This window comes from Nyctereutes procyonoides, unplaced genomic scaffold (assembly GCF_905146905.1).
Source record: "Nyctereutes procyonoides isolate TBG_1078 unplaced genomic scaffold, NYPRO_anot_genome, whole genome shotgun sequence".
In the NCBI taxonomy this organism is placed as follows: domain Eukaryota; kingdom Metazoa; phylum Chordata; class Mammalia; order Carnivora; family Canidae; genus Nyctereutes; species Nyctereutes procyonoides.
In genome coordinates, this window is record NW_026575133.1 from 3,260,311 (window position 1) to 3,283,524 (window position 23,214).

The 23,214-nt window shown below is 49.9% G+C and overlaps 1 protein-coding gene across 1 annotated transcript in view; it reads left to right on the forward strand.

Annotated features, from left to right (window-relative positions):
- The window catches only part of UBTD1 (ubiquitin domain containing 1), a 56,160-nt gene extending 34,535 nt beyond the window's left edge, over positions 1–21,625 (forward strand). Inside the window, exons 2-3 of the mRNA XM_055300647.1 lie at positions 18,994–19,221; positions 20,527–21,625. Coding sequence (XP_055156622.1) covers positions 18,994–19,221; positions 20,527–20,912 — 614 coding nt within the window. The 3' untranslated portion in view covers positions 20,913–21,625. The remainder of the gene's footprint in view (positions 1–18,993; positions 19,222–20,526) is intronic.
- The last annotated feature ends 1,589 nt before the right edge of the window (positions 21,626–23,214 follow it).

The window sequence follows — 23,214 nt, forward strand, 5'->3', positions numbered from 1 at the left end:
CTTTCAGGTCAGGGTGAACCTCTGGTTTTTATATGCTGACAAGAGGCTTAAATTGACAGATACATCTCAGCGTTTCGACTTTAAAAAATATAACTAAATGTCATTAGGAATTCTTTTGAGACCTGGGATGGGAGGGAGGTAATAAAAGGTCTCTCTCTGTCATGACCGGCTCAGGAGATACTCCTCAGTCCCCTAGTAGGGGATGGTGCCTAGTGGGGGCACAGATGTTTAGAACCAGAGCCAGTCAGCCAGAGGTAAAAGAAACTAGAAAAGAAAGCAGGTGGGGCAGCCCCGGTGGCTCAGCGGTTCAGCGCCGCCTTCAACCCGTGATCCTAGAGACCCAGGATTGAGTCCCACATCGGGCTCCCTGCATGGAGTCTGCTTCTCCCTCTGCCTGTGTCTCTGCCTCTCTCTCTCTCTCTCTCTCTCTCTCTCTCTCTCTCTGTGTGTGTGTGTGTGTGTGTGTGTATCTCATGAATAAATAAATAAAATCTTAAAAAAAAAGAAAGCAGGTGATAGTCCGATGGGTGCCACAGATTATGTTTGATTTAGAAATGACCGCAGCTCACCACACTACAGAGCTGTGCTCAGATATTTAAGTAGTCCTGGCTTTGTCAGTGAAGAGTAGAAACCAGTGACGAGTAAGAGGCTGTTGGGGCAGGGAGCAGGGTACCCATCAGGGTCCAGGCGGACTCACTGCGCCTCAGTCCGTCTTCCTGCCCTGTGGCTCCAGGTCTTTGCTCCGTCATCCACCTGGGATTCCTTCTCCCTCTCCCTCTTTGCAGGCCAAGCTCACAATGTTTGTTAGATCTTCTCTGTGGAACCTCAGAGATATGCCTGTTCCCTACTTTGCTTCCACACAGACTTCTGAATTGTTTTTTATGTCATTTTCTGCTTGTCTGGTGGTCTAGTCATTCATTCGTTCATGCATCCATTCACTTACCTAATACTCAGGACCTACTCTGTATGAGATGCTGGATGCCCCTGTGGAGAGACCAGGGCCCTGCCCTTGAGCAGCTGACATACAAATGGGGAGACAGAACAGTGAGTAGACAAACCACCACAGAATTGGGATAGACACTACTTAGGAGAGAAGAGGCTGGGAGCCCACTTTAGATTATCAAGGAAGGCTTTTCTGAGGAGGTGTTCTTTAAACGTTGAGACATGCTTAATGTAATTAAAATGTCATCCTCATTTTCTCAGGTCCCTTGAGTGCCTAGCAGGATCATGAACACAGTGGGTGCTTAGGAATTGTGTTGAAATGAATCTGGGCCATAACCCTTTTGTCTGGGCCTCACCACCCTGCGAGCTACTTATCATTACCCTTCCCGCCTTGGGCTCCCTCCCTCCCATCTCCAGCTGTCATTTGACCAGGAAGAGTTGGGTTACCTTGGGGGTGGGGTGGCAAGGTCCTGTGTACTTGGGTGCAGGCCAGCAGTGCTGCTCCCAGGCCAAACTCTTCAGCATCGGGGCAGGAGAGAGAGAGAGAACCAAGGCAGATGACTCCAGACAGCCTGGAGGCTCTGCATGTGACTAGTCCTCTTGTATCTGGATCCTCTATCAGGGATGCTTCACGTCCCCTGCCACCGCCATTGTCCTAGAGGGAAACTGAGGCCCAGAGCTTGGAAGTTGCCTCTTCTTCTAGCAGCGGCAGAGGCCAAAGTGGGGCATTTCACCATATGCAGTGGGCAGAGGAGGGAAGTCAGAAGTGTGGCCGTGAAGATGAGGCTTGCCCCCAGCCTGCCCTCAGCCAGCTGGAACCTGCTTATTTCCAGAGTCCTTGTCACACATGGTCAGAGCTGAAGCGATGGAGAGGATATAGCCCAGCTCCCGCCCACCCCCTTGGCAGATGCAGAAGAGGCCTAGTAGGTCAGGGTGTGGGCTCCCAATATGCTTTCCACATACCTCTGCTCTAGCACAGCAGTTTGCCTGCTTGGGTGTGGGTGTGTGTGTGTGTATGGGGGGGTTTGAACAGAATTTACATGTATCACTTATTTATTATGCATTTGTTTATTTTTTTAATGTGCCACAGAGTAACACATTACAAGGGTTTCCTAAATTATGCATTCAAGTGTTTTTCAGAATAGTGAGCATGAACATAATGTATCACAAAACCAAAATGGATCACTGTACATCATATGTGTGAATCCTTCCCTACCCAGATGACGGGTTGGAGACTTATGCTCACCTGCATGTTCACAGTGCCTGGTACTGATAGATGACTGGAAGAGGCTGAGCAGTTTCCACTTCAACAGGTTCCCCATGGGGGAAGGGAGATTCCCTCCCTCTGACCCTTCTAGCATTTTTTACATAGAATATTGTAGGTCTTCTGTATGTGTGTGCGCGCCCGTGTGTATGTGCGTACTTGCATTATCATGTGGTTTGCCATGAGGTTTTCTGCAAGGGGCTGTGAGTTTTCAGAAGGGTTTCTTGCCTTCACTGTCTTTGTGTCCATTGGGAGCTCCACACAGGCCTTTCCCACAGGGTGGATTTGAATTGAGTCTCAGAGCTAGAAGGCATCCTGAATCCATTAGTCCAGCCTACTGCTTTTATAGCTAAGGGCCCAGGCAAGGGGCTGTCCAGGTCACAGGGGCTGAGGTATGCAACCTTCATAGCTGCATTGAGAGAGCTGCCCTGAAGGTGAAGGCACCTGTCCCTGAGAGACCTGGTGGGCAGTGTAGCTGGAAGCCTGGGGTTTCCTGGAGCTGTCAAGGAGATGCCAGGAGGGGAGGGTCAGTAGGCTTCTCTGACAGCCATTCACTATTTTCTTTGAAACAGGTTTTGGTGCTTAGAAAAGAGCTCCCCTCGCCTTGTCTAGTTTAGGGGCCAGCCCTTGTGGCCTGGCTGGAAGGTGATGCTATGTGGGAGGGCTTGGGGGCTCTGTCTCTCCCTGCACCCCATACAGATGCCAGTGCCAGCTCCTAGAGGCTACTCAGCCACTCTGAGCTCCCTGCCCTCTGAGCCACCACCTCTCAGGCATTGCCTACATTAACAGCTATGGATGAGGTGCCTGGGCCACCCTGAGGCCCTTTCACACAGCCACCCCCAGCGGCACCCCAGAAGGCCAGGCACCACCAGCACCTTTGGCCATTTCCTCCCCTCTTCTCCTGAGGGAGCTGGTCCCTCCCATCTGGAACCTTCTCTGAGGAAGGGGGAGGGGCATGAAACTTCCAGGGTTGGGATCATTGGCTCTTGCTCTAGCAATCTGGATCCTGTTACCTTCCTGTAGCAGGGCGAGGAGGCTTTGCTTTTTATTTTTTTAACTTGTTCTTCTTTAACTATTTATTTCACAGAACTTCAAATAATTCAGTCTGTATGAAGATTAGTACTCAATAATAAATGCTTGTGGATGGAAATTAGACCAAAAGAAGTTCATTAATTGATTCATCTTACAAATACTGGGGTACCTGAGTGGCTCAGTCAGTTAAGTGTCTGCCTTCAGCTCAGGTCATGATCTCAGAGTCCTGGGATCAAGCCCCACATTGGGCTCCTGCTCAGCAGGGAGTCTGTTTCTCCCTCTCCCTCCACCTGCTGCTCCCCCTTCTTGTGCTCTCTCTCAAATCAATACATAAAATCTTTTTAAAAAATAAAATAAAATTTTAAAAATAAAAAGAAATGCTTCCTAAGCATCCACTAAACTAGCTTCTAAGTTCTGAACACTTATGACATACCAGGCACTTGACACTCAAGAGAGGTGGTATCTTGTGAGGGCTTCAGAATCAGCCTGCCATCTAGCTGTGTGACCTTTGGGTTAGGCGATTTGATTTGTAGAAGGGGCTTAGAACAGTATTTGGCATAAGAGATTAATACATATTTGTCCTGATTGTTATTACCATTGTTATAACTGCTTATTACCATAGTTCTCATCATAACTGTAACGTAGTGACTGTTATCCCCATTTTCCAGATGAGGAAACTGAGGTTCTCAGAGGTAAATAGCATGCCCAAATCATGCAAGTAAGTGGCCTCACATCTCAGGTCTGGTATCTGAGGCTTTTGGCAGCCTGACTGTACTGCTTATCCGGCTCTAGGCTAGGGGCCGAGCATTCAGATGCCAGCACTAATGAGGCCAGGTGCTGCCTCGAGAAGCTCACAGCCGGAGTGGAGGGTGACACACACACAGGCAGTAGTCAGTGAATTTCCGGAGGCACCACATGGTCTAGAGTCAAGCCACGTTGGGTGGAAGGCTGGGCGGGTCTGGTAGCAATGCCTTCCTAGATGTAGGAATGGTCAGTAGTGTTGCCAGCTAGGCCTTCCCACCTGAGCTGGAGGCAATGCTGCTTCTGTACCTAACAACTATGTGTGTGTCAACATAACGGGGGGGGGGGGTTCTTCTCACTGCCCTGGGGAGGTGGCATGTAGGACAGGGTCTGAGACAAGCACTGGGCTGGGAATGAGGATCTGAAACCATTCACTGGATTCTTGCCATTGCCCTAGGGTTCCTGAACCTCAAGGTCTCATCTGGAAAATGAGAGTAGTAATATTAGCCATACAAGGTTGTTGTAAATTTAGATTAAGTGATTTTAAAAAAATATTTTTCTAATCCTAAATCTTGTACTTATACACATAGTAATAATCACTACTACTTTTGTGCCTCAGGGGCACAGTACTAGGGGATTACATATAATGTCTTGTTTAATCCTCAATAGTCCTTCAAGACTTATTGCTCCCATTTTATGGATATGGAAACTGAGGTCAAGAGGCTCAGCTACCTGCCATCACACTTCTGAGGTCATAGAGTTCAGAGTTGGACTCAGGTCCTCTCTGATTCCAAAGTCACCTCTCTGTGTTCCACACCTGAATTCTCTACTCTTCCCAGCCCCACCCCTTGGTAGTAAGTTACTAAACCAACCACAGGAGGGTGTAGCTGTTGGGGCATTCCTGCCAGGCCAGCCACCCAGACCTGGAGCTGGTAGTGAGCAGGGATGGAGGGATGGGCCTTACCTGCCATTGGCCCCTGGTTGTGGTGGGAGCAGCAGGCTCTCCTCCCTGCCAGTCTGGCAAGTAAGTTTTGTCCGCCTGTGAGTCACACAGCACCGATGAGTCAGATTTTTCCTTTCTCCTTGCCCAGAACAGCTGGGGAGGGGGTGGGAGATTTTCTTAGGAAATAGGACCTCCCTCCCTCTGCTCTCCCACTGTCCCCCTTGCCTTGGAGCTGCACATTTTCTCTCCAGAAGTCTGTGGTTCAGCCCTGGAAGAAGAGTCCTATATCTACAGAAGAGAGCATCTGGGTGCTGGCCATACACGCATCAAGAGATCAGGCTTTGTGGCTGAGTAGAGTCAAGAGGGGAAGGGCGCACTCCTTGTGAATAATGAGAGCAAGGTAGCTGGTCCTAACTCTGACTCCAAAGCCTCTTGTTTCAGCATACCCTGCCTGTCCCTGCTGCAAACAAGGGCTTGGGCTGTGTCCTCTGGACATGCAGCCACTGGGTTTCCCCAGGCACGGGGTCCCCTGAGCTATCCGCTTTTTGCCTTATGACCAATCTGGCTCCAAGCCTTGGAAGGACTGTCCAGATGGTCAGCCTCAGGCTCGCCTAGGGTTCTCCTTGAGCAACCCCCTGCCAGGCCATCTCAGAGGCCTAATTAAACAATCGGAGCAGCCAGCCAAGCTGGGCAACCTGGTTCCAGATTAATGCTTTTCAGCCCTGGCCGTGTATCAGAATCACTGGGAGAGCTTTAAAACCCCTGTGACACTCAGGCCATACCACAGAGCAGTCAGATCAGAGTCCTGGGGGTGGGGCCCAGGCAGCTCGCTTTCCGTGTACCACACTGCATTGCCTCCAGGAACTGACAGTCAAATACGTGTTCCCTGCACACAATGCAGCGTGTGACCCGGAGCTGGTGTGGGATACTCATACGCATGAGGTCAGGGGAGAGGAGCCTGTGCATGGGGCCTGGTAGGAAGAGGGCTCTCATCCTGCATCCTGAGGGATAGAGGTCACGACCAGGCAGTGCTCGGGAAGGAAGCCAGGGAGGACACTGACCTGACAGGGCTGGTGATTCATGAGCTATAGAGGAGGAAGGGGGAAGAGTGAGTCAGGCACAGCTGTGTGTGAGGCCTGAGCCCGGCTTGGGAGAGTGAACGTGCTTGAACGAGTTCCCTGTTGATCCACAAACAGTACGTTGTAGGTCTTGAGCTGTGCCACATGAAGCAGTGAGTAGGCCTTAAAAAGATGGGGCTCTGGATCTCAGAGATGTCAGGCATCCCTGCGCGTGCCACACTTGACCACAGCACTTTGCATGGAGACTCGCTGGAGCATTTCAGTGTCTCTGGAAGCACAGAGAAGAGAGGTTAAGGGCTGTGCCCTGGGTCAAACAGCATGGATCACAATAGAAAAGGACCCGGGTTCACCCCACTTAAGACACAGACCTAAAAGACAGTAACTTAGGCCAGCGCCCAGGGTAAGCTGGACTGTAAGTGACTGCTGGAGTCTAGAGAATGTAGAGCCGCAATCAGGGGCAGGATTATGGGGTCTTTTCTAGCTCCGGCTTCAGCAGTCCTGGGTGAACTTGTGACTGTTTGTTGTGGAGGCAGAGGGGTTGGTTCTCAGGTGGAGGAAAGCAAGGGCCCAGTGGACCTTGGCACTGGGCAGACCTCGCTTGGGCTCTTAAGTGAGTCAGGTTGGTTGAGGAGAGGGTGAACAGGATGGCAAAGAACCCGGAGAAACCACGGAGGAGGAGAGTCTGGAGAAGAGGAAAGTATTGGCCCCGTGAAAGAGGCTGTGACTTGTTCTGTGTCGTCCCAGAGAACAGAGCCAACGGGTTTCAGGTCAGAACAGTAATGTTAAAAATAATAATGGCAGGGGATCCCTGGGTGGCGCAGTGGTTTGGCGCCTGCCTTTGGCCCAGGGCGCGATCCTGGAGACCCGGGATCGAATCCCATGTCAGGCTCCCAGTGCATGGAGCCTGCTTCTCCCTCTGCCTGTGTCTCTGCCTCTCTCTCTCTCTCTGTGTGACTATCATAAATAAATAAAAATTAAAAAAAAATAATAATGGCAGAAGCAATTCCAGTGACCATAATAATTGCCTGCTCCATAGCAAGTATGGTGCCAGGGTGTGTGTGTGTGTGTGTTTTCAGTGAGGAAACAAGAGCCTGGTGGGACTAGGTGCCAGGGAGACCACACCAGAAGTGTTATTACGGATAATCTTGACTCTATTAGCTAACTTAATATGTATGTACATATTTTTAATCCTCCCAACCTCCCTACGAAGTAGGATATTACCTCTCCCTACTTCCCAGGGGAGGAGAATAAAAAGCTAAAGTAGTTGACTTAGAGTCACTTAGCTAATTTGTGATGGAGCTCATGTCCAAACCCAGGTCTGCCTGACAACCAAACTCTGGACCTTCAGCCTCTGCGTTTCTCTGTTTTGCTGTCTGCTGCATAGCTGATGCCCAGTGAAGGGCGACTGTGAGATGATTAACTTTCTTACCATTTGGCTCATCTAACCATGCAAATAAGCTTCTTACCCTAGAAATGCGCACAGAGGCTGGCTTGCCCCTGGCAGCAATGTTGTGTGGGGCAGGAGGCTGGTCTCCATCACTGAGCCCCCAGTCAGCCATGCAGAATTAGAGTCTCTGTTTCTAGAGACCTGGGTGCACAGTTAGGCCACACTGTCCGGGAGGGCCCAGCTCTTAGATTCCATTTGCCTCTAGTGGGAACTAGAGGGTCAGGCCAACTCATAACTCCTCCACACTTGCCCCAATGTGGGTTCTGCTTGCTGCTTTACCATTAGTGTATTTGTCATCTCTCAAACTCGTGACATTTTAAACTTAAAAAAAAAAAAAGGTTTTATTTACTTATTTATGATAGACAGAGAGAGAGAGAGAGAGAGAGAGAGAGAGAGACAGGCAGAGGGAGAAGCAGGCTCCACTCTGGGAGCCCCACGTGGGACTCGATCCTGGGACTCCAGGATCCCGCCCTGGACCAAAGACAGGCGCCAAACCGCTGAGCCACCCAGGGATCCCCAACATTTTAATATTCTAGTTGTAATTCTGCTTCCACTGGCAGTGGAGTGGTTTTATAGGCAGAATTCGCTTCCTACCCCTGCTGCACACATGCGCATACACACACATACACATGTACAAGAGCTGTGCGGTTTGGGACAGTTCACATCACCTGTCAGGGCCTGCCTCCTTGTCTATAAAGTGAAGAGGCGGGATCCCTGGGTGGTGCAGCGGTTTAGCGCCTGCCTTTGGCCCAGGGCGCGATCCTGGAGACCCGGGATCGAATCCCACGTCGGGCTCCCGGTGCATGGAGCCTGCTTCTCCCTCTGCCTGTGTTTCTGCCTCTCTCTCTCTTACTGTGTGCCTATCATAAATAAATAAAAAATTAAAAAAAAAATAAAATGAAGAGGCTAGACTAACCGACTGTGAGGTCACTCCTGGCTTCAGAATTCTGCCATGCTCTGGGGCCCCTGCCCTGGTACAGTGGCGTGTGCCTTGGTAAAGTACTTGTTGCACTTGACACCCAGTGAGAGGGAGTCTCCGGTGTCAGAAGTCGGGCTGTGCCATTCAGCCTCCAAGCACCTGGCTGCCGAACCCGTGGGGACTCTCCCTGACAGCAGGGCTGTGGAAAGCACAGTGGCAGAGATGACCTGTCTCTCTTCCCTGGAGTCCTGAGGTAGCAAGAGGAGCTGGCCAGATACCAGAGACCTTTCTAGCAACCTCCGGAGAGTTTCTATTTTATTTCTTAGCCACAGTCCTCTGTCTTCTGCCCCAGGAAAAATGCTCACCCTCTACTATGCAGGCACACAGGGAAGCAGGCACATGTTGAGCGCACTGTGTCCCTGTCAAACTTAACCTCATTTAACCCCTCTGTCCTCCTGCACCATGAGGTAGAGACCAGGAGTTCACTGCAGCAGGATTTTTCAAAGTTTTCAAAATCACAGCAACTTTATGGGGGGAAAGGGGGTAGTAACCTTTCATTCTCTTAATTGCATAGTGGTAATAAGCATTATTGACTTGGCATGATTACAGTAGTACTTGGCTAATTACAGTAGTACTGCCTTTTAAGCATCGGGCAGAGTAGGATCTCTGATCCTCACAGCAGTCCTATGAGATGGAGGACTGCAGATGGGAACACCGAGGTTGGAATGGTGAGGTTGCCCTCCCCATTCTCACAAGGCAGTCAGTCCCTGAAACAACACCCCCGCCCCCATATCTGAAGCTCCCATGTGAGTGAGTAGCCACATTGGAGAGAGAAGGTTTGTGAATGTGTCTCTTAAGTCATAATTACCTATAATCTAGGTTGCCAGAAAACACATGTAATCAAGGTCCCTTCTAGAGCTGGTAGCCCTGGAACCATTCACGTTCAGGCCAGGACTTCGGTGCACCCGGAGCAAACATCAATATGTGGTGAAGATAGGAATATATTCACTACAGGAAAGGAACTGACTGGGGCTGGGGTGGACAGGAGGGGGGTGAGGGGTGGGGGCTAGTGGTGGTTATTTTAAATTCCTATGAACCTAAAACAAGGAGAAGCATAGTGGTTTCCCAAATACTCGCTGTTTAACTCTACCTGTGAATCCCAGCCGGCCTCAGAAAAAGAGCTGTTGGTTGTATGGCAGGTTAGATCCCAGAGTAGATCCTGAGGATTTGGGAGTTCTGTTTGTAGTTGAGATCAGACAGCCCAGAACTTTTCTACCAGGGAACTGGATGGGGTGGGGGGGGATGCCTGGGGGGAGTCAGCTCAGGTCAGGGGAAGAGTTGGTCAGTGCCTGGCTCTGGGATGCAACTTTCACCCTGCCTAGGGCCTGGGCTAGAGGCACGAGGCAGAGAGTAGATATGGACCCTGCTCCCCCTAAGTTTACCCCAGTAAATGTGTCTGTTGTGTGCAAGCACGGTGAAAGCGTATACTGTCTCCACAGTTATGTGTGCCCCCTTGTCCACACCCACTGCCCCAGCAGGGGGCCTCCGGGCAGGTTTATTTTTCTTGGCTGCACTTTCTCTCTCCAGTTGCCAAGAAGGTTCCAGGCCCTCGCTGGGCATGGTTTCTGACATCCAGCCCATCTTCCTCCAGTGGGTTTCTTCTGTATATACCTCAGGAACTAGTCTGTTCCCTCCTGGACTCCCTCCATGCCTCCCCCCCCCTTCTTCCTAACTCTCCTACTTACAGGAATTTCTTCCAGACAGCTCCATCTGCTCCCCCAACTCAGATCCTGCCTCTCCCCACTTGAGTTCCCCCTACTTTTCCGAAACTGCCTTGCTCACTTCATTCACTCACTGGATAAACAGTTATTGTGAAGTGCTGCATGCCAGACCCTGGGTGGGCCCACAGACCCCAGAGAGAACCTGGAGGTGGTCCCAGCCTCAGGGGAGGACAAGCAGGATCATCACAGAGAATTGCAGTAGCCCTGTGCCTAGCGTCACCACAGAGCCTGGTACAGGGCTCCCAGAGAAGCCTTGATTCCTTCAGCCCTGCCCAGGACCACCTGGGACCAACAGGACCCAGGGGGTGATACCATTTAGGAAGCCTGGTTTGTCACTTAGCAACTGTCTCCACCCCTTCCCCTTCCCTGAACCCTGGAGCTGGGTGTGAGGGAGGGATGGGGAAGAAGGCCCCAGCTACCAGAGCTGGGCCAGCACTTTCCCTTCGAAGGTTACTCTGGCTCAGCTCTGAGGGTCATCCTGGGCTAAGTCTAACTATAAATACCACGCTTCCTGAAGGGATTACCTGGGCTCCACTTCCCCCACCTGCACCCCTCCCCAGCTGGGCTGATCCTTCTTCTGGGGCCTGCTATTCTTTCTGACCCATGACCCCCTCCACCAGGTGCCACACTTCAGCCTCATCTCACCAGCCCCCTGCATCCCAGCTGTGCCTACCAGGGTGGGAGGGGAAGAAGAGATGTTCCAGTCTGCATCCTGACCAAAGGGCCTTTGCAGCCCAAGATGTTGGGACAGGCAGGCCTTTGTCCCTGCCTGGAGCCTCATCTCTCACACCAGCTAGAGCAAGCCCAGACTTGTCCCATAATCAGCACTCCTGGGAAGACACCGTGGGCTCTGTCCCCAGAGTAGGGGTCTGGGGATGGAGCTTGGTAACCATGTGGAAATAGAGCTTGGGGATTGCTGACGGTATAAATAGGGCTGTCTCCTGGCTTGGGTGGACTGCCTGTCCTGGGAAATCTCTGGTTCCCTTGGCTGGCCTCAGATGTCGTGTCACTTCCCAGTGGCTCAGTTGTGCCAGTCCCCAAAGCCACAGTGAAGACCTCCTGAGGCATGATACCAAGAGAAAGAGGGACTGCCTAGCTTGTCTCTCGTGTAGACTTTTCTCCTGTTCCCTCCCACCTGCCCACAGGTGCTCTCAGCCGTGATTCCTCCACCAGGCTCCCGACCCCATTCACTGGGCGATTGTCAGCTCCATTTTCAACTCAGCAGACACTTGTCAAGAACTGGCACCAGGCCAGCATGCTGTGAGGCCATGGGGTGTTCAGAGGGAAGCCACCAGGAACCTGTCCTTCGATAGGTTCTCGAGACTCCCCTCTTTGGCATCATCATTCTGAATTAAACAGTGTGAAGCAGGTGGTAGTAGTGTGCACACACACCCAGGCTCAGAGACACACACCAGCTCCAGGTAAATCAGAAAGGGCCTTTGGTTGTGCTCTCCAACTCTTTACAGTGCCCTCCCTTGGGGGTAGTATCGCCAGACACCATTCATTATGGAGATCAAACCACAGGTCCACCATCATTATCCTCCCCCAATCCAGACCGCTGTGCCCTTCTGCTCTCTCTCCTCTTGCCTCTCCAAGTCGGCGCTCAGCAGTGACTTCAGAGGTGATCCATTGAACTAACTTACATGAAGGTATAGATGAGTGTGCCACTTCCACTTCTGTTCTCCTGTGTTTACAAGTGGAGTTCTTCTGTTGGAATCAAGTGTATACCCCAGCCCGGCCCCTATGTTTCTGAGTCCAGTGGGTCTGAAGTAAACCCTGGAGCCTGCCTTTCTAACCAGCACTTCAGGAGATCTTAACACAGGTGGTATGTTGAACAGCCCTCTGAGACTCCAGCTTTGCCTCTGTACTCAAAAAACCTACATTCTCTGCTCAGTCACAGATATCTTGCTGTTCCCTGTCCACCATTATCACAGAAAGTCGTGGTTTTCATGGGCGTTTTGTGCTTCCCCATGCTGGTGTGGACTTTGACTACAGAATGATCTTTTGTTGTTTGTTGTTGTTTTAAAGATTTTATTTGGGATGCCTTGGTGGCTCAGCGGTTGAACGTCTGCCTTTGGCTCAGGTCATGATCCTGGAGACCCTGGATCCAGTCCCACATTGGGCTCCCTGCGTGGAGCCTGCTTCTCCCTCTGCCTGTGTCTCTGTCTCTCTCTGTGTGTGTGTGTGTCTCATGAATAAATAAAATCTTTTTTAAAAATCTTTTTAGAAATAAGTAAAATAAAGATTTTTATTTATTTATTTTATTTTATTTATTTATTTGACACACAGAGGACAAGAAGGGGGAGTGGCAGGGAGAGGGAGAAGCAGGCTCCCTGCTGGGCTCAGAGCCCCACATAGGGCTCAGCCCCACTCAGACCCCAGGATCATGCCCTGAACCAAAGGCAGACACTTAACTGACTGAGCCACCCAGGTTCCCCGATCTTTTGTTGTTTTTTAAATTTCTCTTCTGTCTTCATTAAAGATAAGGTCCATTTGTTTTACTCTGTCTTTGACCTGGAGCTTATTTAGGACAGGTAGAGACATAAGTAGAAGCCACTAGATGCTCCTGCTGTGGAAACCAGCAGCACCGGCCCTGCCCCTGGACAGTTACCCAGAGCTGCCAGTAACTAAAACCCTAGAGGTTGTGGCCCTTGGGCTTTGCAGCTCATCACCACTCCCAAAAACCCCTCACTCGGCTCCACAAACCCTTCCTACTTTTCTGTAGCTGCTCCCTGGAACTTTACATACCCTTTCTTCTTTGTTAACAACTTTCATTGTATTATTCTTATACCAAAGTCATAAATGCCTTTTAGGAAACTTGGAAAATATAAGCAAAAAAGTCTTTTTTTCACTAGTCATTGCCAATCAGCTCTAACCACTGTTACCATTTTGGTGTGAATCCTTCCATTCTTTTTAATATATATAATTTCACATACTTTTTTAGAAATAGGAGCTGGAGCACAGAACACTTGCTGTTCTATAACCTTTTTTCACTGTTTGTGGACATTTCTCCACATTAGTCAGCATTACAGAGCGGCTGCCACAGATGCACAGATTTTATTTAGCCTTTCTCCTGCTGGCATACATTTAGTTTGTTTCTAGCTTTCCCTGTTTAAAATTGTGTCGAGTTAAACAGCTTCATAGATGAACCTTCGCCACATACTTGTAATTATTTTCTTAGCATACATTCTTGGAAACCGAATATCTGAGCCAAAAGGATGCACATTTTTTAGTTTTTTGGTACCATACCAAATGCCCTCCAGAAAGTTTGTACCAATTTGTGCAGCATGTGAGAGTGTTCACACCCTTTCTACTGCCCAATGTTTTTGATTCAGCTAACTATAAAACATCGTGGTTTGCTGTTGTTTTTTTTTTAAGTAACTGAAATTAAAAATATTCATCAGTTTGCTTTTATGTTTGGATTAAAACCTTCTTTTTCGGTTTTTGTCTGTATCTTTGCCTAAATTATAAGCATCAGACTGTAGGGATCCAGACATTTTGGCATGTCTGTTACACATGCTTGCCTCCGGTCTGGAGAGTTTTGCTGGATATTTTTATGCTGTATTTGACTCAGTGTTGGAGGGAGCCAGCACCTGGCCCAGAGGTGCTGCGGCTGCCCCCTGCTGGCTCTGAAGTGCCATGATGGCTGCAAAGACAACTTGGCTCCTGTGCCCTTTCCTTACATCAACCTTCCCTATTCCCCGTACCACCCCCACACCATTCTGATATTTTCTAGTGTCTTCCACCTGAAAGAGCCAGCATATAAGATGAGGAATTTTTAAACCGTTACATTCTGGGTGATTGCAGGTGCTGTTAATATTTGCGGATGCACACTTGCATTGTGTCCCATTTGTGGGTGGGTCTGTGATAACTGGAAAGCATTCTGCTGTCCAAGTGCAGGGGAGGGGACTCTGAAAGCCAGATATGTGAGCAAAGCATCCCTCAGGTGATGACTTTGAAAAGGGGATACCATGGGGCTGTTTTTAGCTTAGGAGACAGTGAGAGGCATGTGTACGTGGTTATACCTTAGGAGTCCTGATGTCACAGTCCAACCTCAGAGGCCTCACAGGCCTCTATTGTCAGGAATAGAGCCAAAACCTAACCACTTGAGGGGACAGAAGTTAGGGGGTTCTGAGCAGGAACAACAGATGCCCTGAAGCTTAGTCTTTTTCTTCTTTGGGAAGCCTCTTTCTTAAAACTGGATGCTCTCGATTTCAAAAGTACTGACAGGCTTTCTCAACCTCAGCAGATTAGGAGCCCATTAGCTGGGCCTGACCTCTACCTATAGGAGCCACAGGTAGGCAGGGACTAGTAAGAAGTGACATCTGGCCAAGAGGAAGGAGACAGGAAAACTATAGAAATCAGCTCAAGAAGTTTGGGACGTCTGGGTGGCTCAGCTGTTGAGCAACTGCCTTTGGCCCAGGGCGTGATCCTGCGGTCCAGGGATCGAGTCCCACATCAGGCTCCCTGCATGGAGCCTGCTTCTCCCTCTGCTTGTGTTTCTGCCCCTCTCTCTGTGTGTGTCTCTCATGAATAAATAAATAAAATCTTAAAAAAAAAAAAGAAAAAGACAAGTCACCGAGTGGAGGGGCAGCCCCACACGGCCCACAGGTCCCTGAGGGTGTCACTTAATGACTGTGAACCCTGGTTGATCAGAGTTCTTGCTAAAGGACCAGAGAGAGAAGGGGTCAGAAATCATGAAGCAGAGCTATTTCTTTGATCCAGTTAAAAAACCTCTCTGGACCAAACTTTCACAAAAAACATCCAGACAGAACTTTAATCTGTCTCTCCACTGTGTCCTTTCTCTTCCTTAAGCTTAAGCCCCTGATTGATCTGGTTTTAATATTTGTGGCTGGTGTGAGGTAAGGATTCTGTTTTGTGTTTTCCTATATGGAGAGCCTGTAGCCCTAACAGCATTTATCAGTAGTCCCTTATGAAGAAAAATCTTGGGGCGCCTGGGTAGCTCAGTCAGTTAAGCATCTGCCTTCAGCTCAGGTCATGATCTCAGGGTCCTGGAATCAAGCCCTGTGTCAGGCTCCCTGCTCAGCAGAGAGCCTGCTTCTCCCTCTGCCCCTCCCCCACTCGCTCATGCTCTCAATCTCTCTCTCTACTCAAATAAATAAATAAAACCATTAAAAAAAAAGAAAAAAGAAAAACCTCCTGTGTTTCTCCTCTACTGATCACACAGAATGCTTCTGACGCCAGTTTTATGGGTATTTTTCCCACACCAATTCTCCCAATTTTCTGTGGATGCCAACTGGTATCCTACAATTCTATTCAATTCTGATGCCACCTGGAATTAGTGCACGTGTTAAGGGTTCATGCCCCAAGACTGCCCCAGCTTCCAGTTTCGAGTAGTGAGTACCCAGGTTACCCACAACTTCTGTCCAACTTGGCTACAAATCAGAGGTTCCCGTGACCTCCCCTTGGGTTCAGTAATCTGCTAGAGTAGCTCAACAGTATCCAGGAAAACAGTTTACTTACTATTGCTGATTTATTACAAAGGACATCTTAAAGGATACAAATAAATAGCCAGATGAAGAGATCCTATGAGGGGACATTTGAAAGTGTCCCAAGCACAGGAGCTTTTGTCCCAGACTTGGGGTGTGCTACCCTTCCAGCACATGGATATGCTTACCAACCTGGAAGCTCTCCAAGCCTCATACTTTTGGAATTTTTGTGGAAGTTTCATCACATTGGTATGGCCAGTTAATAACTCAGTTTACAGTTCCTCTCTCCTCACCAGAGAATGGGGGACAGGGCTAAAAGTCCCAAACTTTTCTTAGAGCCCACCAAGAGCCACCTCATTAGAATGAAAGACACTTGTATCACCCAGGAAGTTCCAAGGGGTTTGGGAACTCTATATCAGACATCCCTATCACTCAGGAAATTATAAGGGTTTTAGTAGCTGTGTATCAGGAACCAGATCAAAGACCGAATATTATCAGAAACCAGGGGCAGAGGCCAGTGTGTGTGTGTATATATATATATTTCACATCCATCTTACATGCACACACCATCTGCAATGTTCCTGCTCATTTTAGTCATGTTTCTGTATATGCTGGGTCTATTTCTGGGCTCTCTGTTCTGTGCCATCAGCCCATTTATCTGTCCCTGTTCTAGGACTGCACTCACTATAGCTTTATAATCCGTGTTGGTAATGGTAGTGCAGGTTCTCCCACTCATCCTGCTCTGGGGTGGTTTTGTCCTTCTATATAAACTTTAGACTTGCCAGGTTCCTGGAGGGGAGAGGAAAAAAGCTTCCCAGTTAGGAATCTTAGTGAAATTGCATTAAATCTATAGGTCAGTTTAGAGGAAAATAGACATTTTTATGATCTCTTTGAATACTGTTTCGTCCCCCTTCTAACTGTTGTATCCTTCTGGAAATTCTGATTTAAAATGTTAGACCCTTTTTTTTCTCCCCAAGATTTTGTTTATTTATTTAAGAGAGGGAGACAGAGATGGTGAAAGAGAGCAAGAGCAGGGAGGGAAAAAAAAAAAAAAAAGGCAGGGAGGAGAGGGAGAAGTAGGCTCCCCACCCAGCAGGGAGCTTGATGCAAGGCTTCATTCATCCCAGGACTCTGGGATCATGACCTGAGCCCAAGGCGGACTCTCAACGGACTGAGCCACCCAGATGCCCCAAAGTTAGACCCTTTAAGTTTCAGTTAGTATATTTTTCATTTCTAGAAGTCCTATGGTTCTTTTAATTTCTCCTTGGTCATTTTTTATAAATCTATTTTTTCCCTGTTCATATTGTTAAGACTCACTTATTTCTTAAACTTGGTATTTTGTAATCTGTGTCTGATAAACCCCATATCTGAAATCTTTGTCCGTCTGATTCTTCCGTCTGCTGTTTTTGCTGGCTCTGGCTCATACTGCCGGTTTCCTTGTATGTTGTGCTTAAAAAAAAAAAAAAAAAAAAAAAACAACTCTGACCTTATCATTTATTTTCCTTGGAACTTTATCCTGGGAATTCTTTGAGGTCTGGTTTAAAGTTGTTTTCCCACAAAGAGGATTTGCATTTCTTTCTGCTAACCCAGGAGCCCTTTAAATTAAATGTCTGACTTTGAGAGTTTGCTGCCTGCAGTGGTGGCAAACCTGCAGGAGGGCCATTGTGGATTCTGTCTTGATCTGAGGTGGGATCCTCACTCTTTCACTTACTGTGTGACCTCAGGCGAGTCATTTGATCTCTCTGCCTGTCCCATCAACTGGGGGAAACTATAAACCTTTAGGGCCTAAGGCTAATTGTGAAGCTAAAATGGGACAATGTATATAAGTACAGTGCTTGCAGGGTGTTCTTTCCCACAATTGGTAGGCAGTGGATATCATTGTGTTCCCCTGAGGAGCCCCCTCTCCTGCCCCATCCAGACAAGGCAGCCTTGGGGCTGACCTCAGCTTTGGTTCTGCCTCTTGCCTGTAGAATCTGAATTCTAGGGGGAGCTGAGGGCTTGAGACCTTTCTCCTGTGGCAAATTCTGCGTTCAGCTTGAAAGGACTGAGCCTCATAGAGCCTTTGAGAGATGTTTCTGGCCTCCGTCTTAACTTGTCTTGGAAGTCATTTGGGGCCACGTAACAAGAAAAATGACATTTAGCAGAATTGTTTTCATCTTCAGATGCCACAGGGGTTTTTTGGTTGCCTGCTTATGTTTTTTTCAAAAAAATATTTTTTGTAACTATGTGGTAGACAATTCATTAATGACAGACATTGCAGTTTATCATGTTTAATCATGGGAATATACATTGACAGTAATGTAAGTATGGAAAGAAACATTGGCATTAAAAAAAATGTGAAGTCCTTTCTGTAACAAGGAATATAAACAAACAAATGTAATAGTCTGAACTTAGCTAGGGCACCCGGGTGGTTGGTAAAGCATCCTCTGACACGTGATTTCAGCCCAGGTCATGACCTCAGGGTGGTAAGATCAAGCCCTGCTTTGGGCTCTGTGCTCAGCAGGGAGTCTGCCTGGGATGCTCTCTCCCTCTGCCCACCTTCCCACCCGCACCCCTGCTCATGCAGGTGCACGCTCACTCTCTATCAAATAAATAAATAAGTCTTTTAAAAAAATTATATGAACTCAACCATATTGAGAGAAATGGGGGAAAGGAAATCTGTTTCGGTGTCAACGGTGGTTATTTCTGAAGAGTGGAGTTCTTTTTTTTTTTTTTTATTCATGAGAGACGGGGAGAGAGAGAGAGGCAGAGACACAGGCAGAGGGAGAAGCAGGCTCTATACAGGGAGCCTGACGTGGATCTCGATCCTGGGACGCCAGGATCACGCCCTGGGCCGAAGGCAGGCGCTAAACTGCTGAGCCACCCAGGGATCCCCAAGAGTAGAGTTCTTGAGTCATTTCTTCCCCGGTGGCAGCATGGCACAGACAGCAGTGAGAGGGTGGGCTTAGCCTTTAGAAAGTCTTGTGTGAGATCCCTACCCATGTGGCCTCAGGCAAATGATAGGCTCTTCAGGTCTCAGTTTGCCCATCTGCTGGGTTTTGCGTACGAGATGAATGAACAGCAGTGGGTTTAAAGCGCTTGCCCTGCCCTATGAATGACCACCATTATTCTCACGCATTGACATTTTTGCCAGGTTTTTAAGAATAGTGAACGTGTGGAAAGAGGCAATATATGCAGTGTTGACAAAAATAGTTTACGTTCCCAGGCTGGGTGTGTGCAGTCTCCAGACTCTTCCTTGATGCCAAGAAAGGACCCCAAGACCTGAATATTTAGGAGCCACTGCTGGGAAGGGGAGGGATGGGGAAGGGGGGGTGCTGGCAGGGAAGGGGTGGGAGAGAGGGCTGACCACAGGCTGGCTTTAGAGGTGCTCAGCCTGTCCCTTCCATCCTGCTCAGGGCGCAATGAGCCCCTGAAGAAGGAACGACTGAAGTGGAAGAGTGACTACCCCATGACTGACGGGCAGCTGCGGAGCAAACGGGATGAGTTCTGGGACACAGCACCTGCCTTTGAGGGCCGCAAGGAGATCTGGGACGCCCTCAAGGCCGCCGCCTATGCAGCTGAGGCCAACGACCACGAGCTGGCTCAGGCCATCCTGGACGGAGCCAGCATCACCCTGCCTCATGGTGAGTGGGAGCCACCAGGCTGCTCAGGGTGGAAGAGAGCCAGTGGCCAACCACACATAGGGAGTTTTTATCCAAGCTGCTAGGTGACCAGAGTGGCATTTGCATGTTCATTTAGGCAGCCCTTACTGACCAAGGGGTGGGGGCACAAACGAAAATGAGGCACAGTCCCTGCTCGTCTAGTGAAGGGATAGAAAGACACCAGCCAACCTCAAAGCAAGCTAGATGACAGCAAGTGCCCCGCACCCAAGAGGCAGTGTGCTCAGGGTACTTTGGGATCACAGAACATCTGAGGTACTAACCTTCTGTTGGATGTTATGTGTTGGACACTGAGCTAGAAGCTCCTACTATATTATCACATTTAAGTTCATAACAGCCTTATGGGGCCGTGTAAAGTAGAGAATAACAATGGAAGTCTAGAATCACAGACCTGGGTTGTAACAAATGTCTCTGTTTTTGGTGGTGTGCCCCTGAGCAGGGAGCTTCTCGATTTTAAAGTCTCAGGAACTTACAGCTGTAAAGTGGGGATACCCACCTCATAGGATGGTTTTGAGGACTCAGCAAGATATGCAAAATATCCTTTAGCCAAGTCCCAGCACTTAGTAGGTGCTCAAGACACAATAAATATACTACTATATGCAATACATAGTACAGGAAGGAAACTGGGGCCCACCAGGGGATAAGCCATGAAGAGCGGGGCCCGTACTTTCTATTCACCCTTGTAACCCCAGCACCAAGCCCATATGTTCAGGAAAGACTTGTTGAATGAACAAATGGAACGTTTCATAGTTTGCCAGCATTGAACAAGCCAGTACCTGGTAAAGCCAAGATGCCAGCCCACATCCTCTCGATTTTACCTTGAACTCCCGGCTCTCTGTCCCAGAGACACCTGACTGTAGGGTGGGTTTGGGGACTGTGGGATGGCTAGAACAGGTGTATTACTTTGCTTGGGTTGCTATTACAAAATATCACAGATTGGGTACCTTATTAAACAACAGATTTATTTCTCATAGTTGTGGAGGCTGGGAAGCCCAAGATCTAGGTGCTAGCTGATTGGTTTTTTGGTGAGGGCTCTCTTCTTGGCTTGTAGATGGCCACCTGCTTGCTATGGCCTCGCATGGTGGGGAGAGAATGTGCCTCGGTGTCTCTTCTTATAAAGACACTAATCCTGTTGGATTGGTGCTCCTCCCCAATATGAGCTTATTTAATCTTAATTACTCCCACATGGGCCCCTGTCTCCAAATTACAGCGACACTGGGGGTCCCGGGGGTCCCCAAGCAGACTCTGACTGGCCCGGTCCTCACACAGGCACCCTCTGTGAATGCTACGATGAGCTGGGCAATCGCTACCAGCTGCCCATCTACTGCCTGTCGCCGCCCGTGAACCTGCTGCTGGAGCACACTGAGGAGGAGAGCCTGGAGCCGCCAGAGCCCACGCCCAGCGTGCGCCGCGAGTTCCCCCTGAAGGTGCGCCTTTCCACGGGCAAGGACGTGAGGCTCAGCGCCAGCCTGCCTGACACAGTGGGGCAGCTGAAGAGGCAGCTGCACACCCAAGAGGGCATTGAGCCGTCCTGGCAACGGTGGTTCTTCTCCGGGAAGCTGCTCACAGACCGCACGCGACTCCAGGAAACCAAGATCCAGAAAGATTTTGTTATCCAGGTCATCATCAACCAGCCCCCGCCACCCCAGGACTGATGAGCCCCCGGACCCCTGGGAAGAGAGGCCATGGAGGGCTCTGGGGCTGAGAGGCCCTCCTGGCTGAGCACTAGGTCCCCCCCCCCACCCTGCTGCTGCCTCCGAGTGCTGTTACTTTCTTCAGGGGCGCCTCCTGCCGTGTGGTTGCTGAGCAAGCCATGAAGGGACCCTGCCTCCCAGTGCCCCGCACCCAAGAGGCAGTGCTGCCACACACAGGCTTTGCCAACTTGGTCAGAGAAAAGGCACTCTGGGGCTTTCCACCCTGCCTCTCTCCTGCAGCAGGCTCGAGCCACAAGGGCCAGCCCGGAGGCCCCTGGAGCCCAGATCTGTCATCTGGTGCTGCCGGCTGTGCTCACTCCGGTTTTCTGCTCAGGGTCTGAAGCAGCTGCTGTCCCCTACCCCTGCCCCCCACTCCCTGACTCTGCTCTGGGCCCGGTGCCAGTCCCCTGGAGGGGAGGGAATGGCTCGTAAGCCCCAGGGGCAGGGAGCCTGAGGCCGGCCTCTGCCTCTCCCTGCCCCCCAGCACAATTGGCAGAGATGGGGTGGGCGTGTGGCTGGACGGCTGTGCTGTTGTGGCGAGGGTCTGCACAGGGCCATCTCCTGGCTGTAACCCAAGCGGTGGGGGGGTCTGCAGCCTGGTCATGGCCCACAACAGGTCCCTGTGTACAGACATATCTGCATATTTATCAATAAAGCCTTTTGCTCCTTCCTTCTCTCTTGCCTAGCTTTGACTTTGGGTTCCCCGGAAGCTCCGTGGAGCCCCAGAGCCAGTCCTGGTGTGGGAGCAGGTCATAGCAGAGAATTCAGGGGAGCCTCGAATTACTAGTATTCCAAGCCCTGTGTTCTTACAGGTCCTCAGAAGAAACACTTAACCCCTGAGCCCACTTTACTTATCCTTGATGTAGAGACGATGCTGCTTGCCCTGTCTCTTCCCTCAGTTGCTGGGAGGAATAAATGGAATAACAGATGCGAAAGTGCTTTGAAAGTGGAGGCAGCATCTCAGGAAGGTGGCCTTAGTAATCTGCTGGTCTGCTCGTGTAGCAGGAGGGGGCTGGCGGCCTGCTCCAGCCCCTGAGCCCGGCCCCTCAGGACTTGAAGTGTGTGCCAAAATCCTGGAGATGCTGTGCCGCACCCTCAGTGATGTGAAAGGAAAATCTCAGACAAATTTAGACTACTAGCATGTGTCAGCTTACCAGCAAGGGAATGAGAAAGAAAAAGGTTCTGACTTCCTTTGGGAAAAGTGTGCATATCATCATCCTAGGGGGACCTCTGATAAGGTGGTTTAGTCACACGAGGCACATGAGCATTACAGAATTGCAGAGCTGTGGCGTCTGTGGCTCATTGGCACGTTAAACCTGGGTCATGACGACCCAGGGCTCCCTCCCACAATTCTAGGTGTGATGTTGAGCAAGTTCAAGTCTGCTTTCTCTCGATTGAGAGTTTTTTCCTTCTCAGCGAGCATGGCCAGACCCCAGTCAGGGTGGCCTGACAAGGAAACCAGGAGGAAAGGATCAGAAGGAGCTGGTGTCCCTGTCACCTGGGCTCAGCACTGCACTCTGGTGGCTTTAAGGTGGCTTCCTGACACCCTTCTTGAAGCAAGAACTTTTTAACTTTTGGAGAGGCTTCGTGAGACAGACAGGTGAGTCAAGGTTTGTCAGAGGCTAATGGACATGCAGCCACATACAGTGATGCCTCGCTAGGGGGCGCTGCGGGACCCTGGAGAGGCAAAGGCCTGCGTGAGCTGCAGGCTAAGAGGAAGGCACCTGCTCTTTTTTTTTTTTTTTAATTTTTTTAAAAATTTATTTATGATAGTCACAGAGAGAGAGAGAGAGAGAGGCAGAGACACAGGCAGAGGGAGAAGCAGGCTCCATGCACCGGGAGGGAGGCACCTGCTCTTACTCCTGCCCACCACCTTCGCACTTCAGCCCAGACATAGCAGTGTCTGCCCCACTCCCGAGCAAGCAGGGCCTGTTCACAGGATAGCTGGGGTCGCAGCCCCACAGTTGACTTTCAGTTCCCCACACTGGCACTGGTTAGGCAGTTTCCAGGCATCCAGCAGGTGGCACTACCATCAGGGTTGGGGGCAGCCAGTGTGTCCTTTGTGCAGTCCAGCTGCCGCGGCTAAGGCCCAACAGAATCCAAGCACTCAAGACAGAGGCTGGGCAGCTCCTTCCTGCAGCTCTGCTTTTGGGACACTGGGCCCTTCAGCTCCAATAGGCCAGGGGGTGAGGCTGGGGGCAAACTGTCCCTGCTTCCCCTAGCTCGCTGGGGCTGCCCAGGGTGAAGGTGACAGGTGGGGGAG